The sequence below is a fragment of the Ailuropoda melanoleuca genome, chromosome 19, assembly GCF_002007445.2.
Source record: "Ailuropoda melanoleuca isolate Jingjing chromosome 19, ASM200744v2, whole genome shotgun sequence".
In the NCBI taxonomy this organism is placed as follows: Eukaryota; Metazoa; Chordata; class Mammalia; order Carnivora; family Ursidae; genus Ailuropoda; species Ailuropoda melanoleuca.
In genome coordinates this window covers 35,618,703-35,628,094 of record NC_048236.1, presented here as the reverse complement: position 1 = coordinate 35,628,094, position 9,392 = coordinate 35,618,703, and the positions used below count along the sequence as shown (strand labels likewise).

Here is a 9,392-nt window from a genome sequence, read left to right as displayed (position 1 = left end):
AGGTTAAAGATTTTGAAAGGAGAACTGTTAGGTGGTGGTATGCTATAGGTTCCATTCTGATTTTTATCAATGATTTAAATCAGGGTGTAGTTGGACTGCCCTCAAAATGTCTGGTGACTTGAGTTTGCATGCAGTGATAAATGCCCTGGATGGCCAAATCGGGACCTGAAAAGATTTTGATAGCCTGAAACAGATAGTTAACACCAGCAAGATGGAATTGACAAAGTTCAAGTCTTACATACAATTAATTGCCCAAGTAAGCTGTACTGTGTGTGAGTCAGCAGTGTGGTATGGTTGCCAAATAAGCTAAGGTAATCATGGACTGTGTGTTACAGAAGCATGATGTTTAGAAGTGAGAGATTAGTACTAGTCTCCCAATTTATTCTGGACTCCTTAATCTCAGTCTGTTTCTACAGTATTGTGTTATGGATGTCCACTCTTAGGAGGCACAGTAGTTGGCCAGTACCAGAGAAGGAGTGATTAGCAAGGCATAGAGAACAGTTGAGTCACGAGCACTGTGTGCAGCTATATGAAGTGCTGTCATTTGGGGGAGAAAATAGTTATTGTAGAATTTTTAGGGAAGTAGATTTTGGCTCAATGTAAAGATTTTTGGAGCGCCTCACTGGCTTAGAAGAGCATTCAGCTCTTGATCTCCAGGTTGTGAGTTTGAGTACCACGTTGGATGTAGAGATTGCTTAAATGAACACTTAAAAAAGATTGTCTACTTAAGACATTTAAAGATAAAGTGGACAGGCTTGAGGGGGAGGTAGTGACTTTGCTGCTATGGGAAGAGTTAGGACTGAATAACAACCACTTCTGCGTTAGATTCCAGATCTGAGATTGCTAATTTTGGGGGATTTGGCGACTGGTTATGAGGGAAGGAAAAAGTGACTTGAGATTTTAAGCCTAGATGACAGGAATGTTCCAGACTGTACAACTCCTGTTTTGGTGTTCTGAAAGACTGAAACTGCATTGATTAATGTTCAAAGTTCATCTTTATTTTGTCACCTCACTGTGGTACTGAATCTGAAAGCTAGATTTCTGAAATAGCGTAACATCAGTGCCGAACTTTCTTGAGCTGGAAGGCATCACTTTTTTTGTTGTTCATTTTGATACAATGATGGTGTTCCTGATGTACTGACTCTTGAGAGTTAGGATTTATCAGCATTACATTAGAATCTGTTAAGGTTCAGAACAGTTTTGTAATGCCCTTCTACCACTCAACTCACTGTTACCGACCTGCTGGGATGTGAAGTTTATTTGTGAATTTATGGTGATTGGTTTTAAAATTGTTAGAAAAGTTAATTCAAATACACATATAAAAATGCATGTTTAATCCGTAGATAGGGCACTGCTTTGAGGAATGTTTATTTCTGGGTAGTGGGTACTTCTTTTTCCTTAAAGATTTTTTATTTATTTTTGAGAGAGAGAGCGAGCACGAGTGGGGGGGTGGTGGGCAGAGGGAGAAGCAGACTATCCTCTGAGCAGCAAGCCTGAAGCCGCACTTGATCCCGACTCTGGGATCATGACCTGAACCGAAGGTAGATGCTAACTGACTTAGCCACACAGGCACCCTTCTTTTTTTTAAAGTAATCTTTACACCAGACGTAGGGCTCAAGCGCTTGACCTGAGATCAAGAGTCAAATGCTGTGCCTACAAAGCCAGCCAGGTGCCCCTCTGGGTACTTCTTTTACTTTATTTGGACAATATGCCCAGAGGGTCTCCTTTGCTCCTTTAATGATTTATTTTAATTGGAGAGCCAGTTTATTCTCCATGGGTTAGCTCTAATTGGTTCGGCCCTTTTTTTTCCCTTAAAAAATGTGAATGAAGAATTAATAGTTGACTTTCTAAATCTTGCTAAATCTTCATGTCATTTATATTATTTAGAGACCACGGACCATCCTAAGTAACCTTCTGTCTACCGTGCATTGATTAACTGTAGCAGGGCAAGTGAAGAAACTTTTCTTCTGTAGATAATGAAACAGTCATTACTGCTCTGAAGTAGCATTGTTAAATGTTGTGGAAGTGGTATAACCAAAAATTCTAATTTTTCTTACAAGTGTTTCTTTTTTTTTTTTTAACTTAGACATTTTCTTATGGTAAATAGGTCCCGCTCTTAGGACTTCTCNTTCTTCTGTAGATAATGAAACAGTCATTACTGCTCTGAAGTAGCATTGTTAAATGTTGTGGAAGTGGTATAACCAAAAATTCTAATTTTTCTTACAAGTGTTTCTTTTTTTTTTAAACTTAGACATTTTCTTATGGTAAATAGGTCCCGCTCTTAGGACTTCTGGAGGAAAGTTATGCCAAGTTCCAAGTTCTGTCAATTCAGAATAACTCCTATTTTTCCTTTTAAACACTTTGTATTTTCTTCTATTTTTCTGATATCTTAGTTGTTTTTGTCAAGTCCTGGAGTTAAAAATTAGATGAGCAAATGGAAAGCCATTGATTTGTCACTAAAGTGGAGTATTTGATGCTAGATTATAAAAATCTGGAGAATGTATATGTTTCTAAAGCAATTTGTTGTGTTCTTAGATTAACTTATTTGTAATAGGGTATTGTAGTCTACTTGTCCATAATCCCATACAGTGATGGATTCAACCGTAGCTCTACTATTTTCAGGTAACCCATATATTTCTACTTTTAAGAGGTTTTTGGCCTTAATAGAATATAAATGCTATGAGAAAACAAGGTGTGTGGCAGGATTTTTCAACCTCAGTACTATTGATATTTCAGACCAGGTCATTCTTTGTTCTGCTGGGTTATCTTGTGAATTGTAGGATATTTAGTATTCTCGCTGGCCTCTGTGTACCCACTAAATACCAGCAGCAAGCCCCCATCCCTAGTTGACAACCAAAAATGTCTCTAGACGTTGTCAGATGTCTTCTGGGGGACACGGTCATTGCATAGAACTATTGGTTTGTTTTAAACGTAGAAGAATGTTTTGTTGACCTTTTTAAATAGGATTTAGCTGTTGCAGAGTGTTCTTTTGAGCTCAAATCTACAGGTGTGCAGAGGAGTTTGGATGATGGAAGTTTCAGGGACAGCATTCTATTCGGAGGCTTAGCAGATGAAGCTGTTTGAGAACTCATGTAGATATCTAAGATTACAGTATTGAGAGGAAGGAGTAGAAGTGAATTTTAGGTGAACTTTTGTGATGTCCAAGTATTTGAACTTTATTTTGGTGATGGGGAGCCACTGAGAGATTGTTTTCAATAGGCAAAACTGTCATCTTTTTTTTTTTTCTTTTTTAAAGCTCTCTGGCATAAGTGTAGAGAACATAAATAATCCTGGGATCATGATGACCAGATACTTTGAGAGCATGGATTGAATCAGTGGGGTAGAAAGTATTAAACGGTTCTGAACTGGAGGGAAGGACATTTGAACTTCATGTTAGATTCTGAGTATCTAGAGATGGAGAAGGGCAGGGAGGAATTGATTTTTTGACTTACTATATGCTTTCTTCTCTTCTACCTGATGTACCTTTTATGTAAGTATGGGAGAAGAGGGGTTTCTGGCTGGCTCAGTCGGTGGAGCGACTCTCGATCTCAGGGTTGTGATTTTAAGTCCCACATTTGGTGTAAAGCTTACTTTAAAAAAAAAAAAGAATAGGAGAGGCATAGTTTCACTTTTGCCCTAAGGCTGGTCTAAAAATTGTATGGGAATTTATGTTGGTTTTTTGTTTTTTTTTTTTAAGTTTGTGTAGCTCCAGTTCTTTGTACACACAACATAGATTTTGAGGCCAGGTGTGGGGGATTAATCCATAATTACTTCTGCCACCATTATATTATTACTAACATGAAATTTTGAGGTGATTTTAACTGTGTAATATAAATAATTTACCTGATAAACTTGAATACTTTGAGTACTTTTGAACTTTGGTTTGTAAATAATACTGATCAGTGGATTTGTCACTTTGACAAATTGGGTTTGACCTCTTTAATATCTCACCCTTCTATGGGAGATAGTTGCTTGAAGACTTTACTTTTTACTGTAGTTTTATATTTACTTCTGTACTTGCACCATAATCAATCCACTTGTCTTTCTCCAACTTCATTGTAGACGTGATGAAAATGAAATGGGGAGAAATGCAGGGTTGGATTCAGGAAAAGAAGGTTCTCTCCTTTTAGAATTACGTATTTAAAGGTGAAAACCCCTTATTGCAACTTTTTACAAGAGTGAAAAGGAGATGGGAAAAAATGCATTTAGGTGCTGGTTAATAGAAAGGCGGAAAGTTTGCTGGTATTTGAATCTGTTTACCTTGCATGGGCATAACTGGTTGCCAGGATGAATTTAAATAGAAATTAAGGTATTGTGGAATCAGCAATTTTGATTTTAAGCTGCCTATAGACCTGATTCCTAATTTTATCAAGTTCCTTAACTTTCAAAGATTAAACAAATTTTTGCATTAATTTAATTCATAAATTTTTTTTAGTGTGTTCTGTCAGTATAATCTTACCTATCTCGTAATTTCCTCTTAGAGTGCCATATGCTTAACTACATTTTTAATGGGTAAAAAAAAAATAGCTTTGAAAAAAGTTTGCCTAAAAATTTGCATATATTTTTATAATAAACATAATAAGATATAAGTATTTTTAAAACGTGGTACACTTTTTCTCCTTTCAGTATAATAATCATGAAATTCGCTCTGGAAAACACATTGGTGTCTGCATCTCGGTTGCCAACAATAGGCTTTTTGTGGGCTCTATTCCTAAGAGTAAAACCAAGGAACAGATTCTTGAAGAATTCAGCAAAGTAACAGGTAAGTTGGATTTATGTGGAAAGAGGTACAACTTCTAATACTGAAGGTAATTGCATACTTCTCTGTGACAGGCATTGTTTTAGGCATATTTATTGACTTGTATTCTCCAACCATATGAGATCGGTAACTCCCATTTTTCAAATAAGGAAGATAGGTACAGAGGGCTTTGGGAAGTAACTTGTGTAACATCATATAGTTCGTAAGGAATGCACCTGGGATTTGAATAGTCTGCAGAATCCGTGCACCCAGTGTTGGGGAATCTGTGTGTGTGCGTTTTTAGTTGATAGCTTGACGTTCTTAGTAGGAGTGTTTGAGTAATGATTCGACTTTCTAAATTATTGGAATAATATTGCTATCAGCAGAGATTATACATTGTCAATATGGTGCAATTTCTTTGAATTGTAAAGCATTTTTTATAATAGTTTCTAAGTTGGGCTGCTTTAATTAGAATATATTTTGTCTGCTTAGAATGTTTAGTAAATTATCAGACTATTAGTCTCCAGGAACATTCGAAATCTTAATATATTTCATTTGAAATAAAGCTATTGATATCTGAGGCCAGAAAAGTGTCATCAAAAAGAATTTTAGGGGCACCTGGGTGGCTCCGTTGGTTAAGCATCTGCTTTCGGCTCAGGTCATAATCCCCGGGGGTCCTGGGATTTAGCCCCTGGTTTGGGCTCCCCCCTCACAGGGAGTCTGCTTCTCCCTCTTCCTCTGACCCCTCCCCCCTTGAGCGCTTGCTTTCTCTCTCTCAAATAAGTAAATGAAATCTTTAAAAATAATGTTAGTGATTACTTATATAATAAAAATGTTTAACCATGTCTGACTTAGACTGCCATTTTCCTAACAGTTAAGTGAAAATGTTATGCCTCTCTCATTTAATTAATGGAAGGATAGTCCTTGGGTCTAAATAAAAAGAATATATTTTCTTTTCATGGGGATTTTTTTGTGTAGGTAAATTATCTGGACCAGTTCTTTGAGAGTCTTTAAAGATAAGAGATTACTTTTCAGTTTTATAGTCCAGTATTATATTAGAAAAATCCTTTGATCGACTTTGTTCTTGCTTATTTTATCTAATTTCTCTGGAACGTTTGCTTATTTTCAGAGGGTCTCACAGACGTCATTTTATACCACCAACCAGATGACAAGAAAAAAAACAGAGGCTTTTGCTTCCTTGAGTATGAAGATCACAAAACGGCTGCCCAGGCGAGACGTAGGTTGATGAGTGGTAAAGTCAAGGTCTGGGGAAACGTCGGAACTGTCGAATGGGCTGACCCCATAGAAGACCCTGACCCTGAGGTCATGGCAAAGGTAACGGCCGTCACCTTAATAGTTTTGAGGGGTTGGTGGAAGAAGGGGAGGGCTAGGGAAGTAAAGAACTTCTAAAATGAATTGTGTACTTTTTGAAAAACCGTATTTTTGAAAGTGAGAGAAGTGTTCTTTATTAAAGCAGCATATCAGAATTAATACCGTGTGGATAGGGAGTGAATGTAGAAGTTTATTCGTGGACACTCAGTTGTAATCGTGTAGCTGTCATACTCTCATGATGGTGGGTAGTTAGCCTGTATGCTGTGGAGATAGTTCACTGTCATTTTTGTGTGGAGTCTTGAGAGCAGTTTCTTTGCATATTTGAGAATGGCGCCATTAGCTTACATGGTTTTTGTGTTAAAAGTCCTACTCCTAAAAATAGTGAACTGTAATGGCCTCAGCAGAGCTGCTGCAGTTACAAGGTTTTGCTATTATTAGGTATCCTGCTTCAGCAGTCAGTTGAGACATCCTATGAGAACAAACATCTCTTGAGTCAACAGTTTACTCATTAGTGCAGTTTGTAGTTGTTATTCTGTCCTTTGTCATTTAAGAATCCCCTTTAATGGTGATAGGCTAGCAAGTGCAGCTTGTTCACTTAAATCAAGAGTGAAATGCCAGAGCTGTGAATATTACTAAAGGGTAAGTAGTCTTGAGGACAGAAGATACTTAATATTCTTTTTTCCTCTGGCCTATTAAGCTCTTTCGGATTATCACTTTAAGAAATTCGGATGTTACATCACGTATCTTAGGAGGAAATGATAATGTTTCTTAGCAAAAGGTCAGCTTTTGTAATTGCACTTCGAGGAGATTTCTGGATTGAAAGAATTTATTTTGTCAGTATTTTGAACACTCCTTTACTTTATCAACATTTCAAAAGCAGGTTCTAATTAGTTTTGACCACCCGCTTTAAGTATTAAATACTCAACAGCTATCTCAGAGGCGTGGTATTCACATTGTTAGAAAATGACCACCTCAGTTTTCATTGCAAACTAATTACTAATTTAATAAAAACTACTAAGCATATGTTTGGTTTGTTTTGAGCGAAGTCGAGTTATCACATACTCCTTGGCCACACACATGCACAGCCTACCCCAGCATCAGCATCTGCAAATGAGTGGTATATTTGTTACAATCAGTGAACCTACATTGACACATTATAACAAAGTCCGTAATTTACGTTAGGATTTACTCTTATTGTACATTCTGTGAGTTTGACAAATGTTTAAATGTAATGGTGTTACTGCCCTGAGAATCCTCCCTGATCTGCATAATCACCCCCCATGACTCTAACCCTTGGAAACTATTGATTTTTTTATTGTCTCCATAGTTTTGCCTTTTCCCAAGTGTCATATAGTTGGAGTTATACAATATATAGCTCTTTAAGATTGTCTTTTACTTGGTTACATGAATTTAAGGTTCCTCCATATCTTGCCATGGCTTGATAGTTCCTTTTATTTTAGTACTGAATAATAATCCATTGTCTGGATGTGCTATATTTATCCATTCACCTACTGAAGGATATTTTGGTTGTTTCCAGGTTTTGGGAGTTATGAATAAATCTGTAAACAACCATATGCGGATTTTTATGTGGACATGTTTTCAACTCATTTGGGTAAATAACAAAGTGCAATTGTTGGATTGTATGGTAAAAGTATGTTTAGCTTTGTAAGAAACTACCAAACTGTTCTCCAGAGTGGCTGTACCATTTAGCATTTCCACTAGCACTATTTCTGCTCCATATCCTTACCTACATTGGGCGGTGTTAGTGTTGGTTTTTGGCCATTCTAATAGGTGTGTGGTGGCATTTCATTGTTTTTATTTTTATTTTTTACTTATTTTTAAAAAATACTTTTAAAACTAATCTCTGCATCGAACATGGGACTCGCATTTACAGCCCCAAGATTAAGAGCCACATTTCCTACTGACTGAGCCAGCCAGGCACCCCCTCATTGTTGTTTTTATTTGTAATTCCCTAATGAAGTGATGTTGTGTATCTCTTCATATGTTTGTCCTCTGTCTACTTTGGTGAGGTGTCTGTTCAGGTTTTTTACCCATTAGATCCAGCAGTCACACTTTTAGGTATTTTCAAATGAGTTGAAAGCTTGCTTTTATATTTCTGATACTCTTGCAATGGTTAGTGACTAACATTAATTTTGTAGGGTGGGGTGGTGGCATCCTGGAAATTGAACCCTTTGGAAATATACAGGGAGTTTCTGTTTTCTCTTAATTTTCAGGTAAAAGTGCTGTTTGTACGTAACCTTGCCAATACTGTAACAGAAGAGATTTTAGAAAAAGCATTTAGTCAGTTTGGGAAACTGGAACGAGTGAAGAAGCTAAAAGATTATGCTTTCATTCATTTTGATGAACGAGATGGTGCTGTCAAGGTAAATAAATGGGGGATTATTGTAGGCATCTAAATTAAACTAAGGATTTTTAGTCATCCTACAATTGGAATATTCTAAAAAGTTGAAGGACACTCAGAGGTCATGTAATCTGTCAACCTTTATTGGCTGTAGCAAATTGCATAACTCGCTAAACTGAGTTGAAAAGGTAATTTCGTTGAAGAGCTGGGCCTTTAGAAAAAATCTAACAACGGTATTTTTTTAATTTCATCCTTCCAACATCAGTGAATTGATTTTTGAACTTTAAATGAAGCATACTTGTTGTTAAAGGCATCTTTATATTGATCAGTAACTCATTTTTTAAGGCTATGGAAGAAATGAATGGCAAAGATTTGGAGGGAGAAAATATTGAAATTGTATTTGCTAAGCCACCAGATCAGAAAAGGAAAGAAAGAAAAGCTCAGAGGCAAGCAGCAAAGAATCAAATGTAAGTAAAAATTGTTAAATTTAAATGTTGGTAGATTAACTGGTGAAAAACAGGTGTTGTGNACCAGATCAGAAAAGGAAAGAAAGAAAAGCTCAGAGGCAAGCAGCAAAGAATCAAATGTAAGTAAAAATTGTATAAATTTAAATGTTGGTAGATTAACTGGTGAAAAACAGGTGTTGTACAAACCTTTTTAAATAAATGCATAACATGCCTTTACCTTTTAAAGAAGACTCGAAAGTTTTGAGCCACTGAGAAATGCCAAGAATCTCAAGAAATGTTTATTGAGCTGTTGCTATTGACCATACTTGTGAAAATAATTATAATTCTTAATAATTAGAGTTTTGTATAATAGTGAAAATCAGTCTGGGATATTTCCTGCTGTGTTTTACAGAGTGTGCTCCTGAAGTATGTGTTTTAAACGTTAGCTGTCCAGAGTGTTGGTCTGTTTAGTTAAAGGGTAGAAGGGTTTTCCTCAGAGATAGAAAATACTAAA

At 36.5% G+C, this 9,392-nt stretch overlaps 1 protein-coding gene across 5 annotated transcripts in view; it reads left to right on the top strand.

The window, feature by feature from the left end:
• The window catches only part of SYNCRIP (synaptotagmin binding cytoplasmic RNA interacting protein), a 33,886-nt gene that overhangs the window by 14,261 nt on the left and 10,233 nt on the right, over nt 1-9,392 (top strand). For all 5 annotated transcript variants that reach the window (XM_034647813.1, XM_034647812.1, XM_034647811.1 and 2 more), the window contains 4 exons: nt 4,627-4,762; nt 5,868-6,073; nt 8,305-8,454; nt 8,778-8,899. In XM_034647813.1, the coding sequence (XP_034503704.1) occupies nt 4,627-4,762; nt 5,868-6,073; nt 8,305-8,454; nt 8,778-8,899 (614 nt within the window). The remainder of the gene's footprint in view (nt 1-4,626; nt 4,763-5,867; nt 6,074-8,304; nt 8,455-8,777; nt 8,900-9,392) is intronic.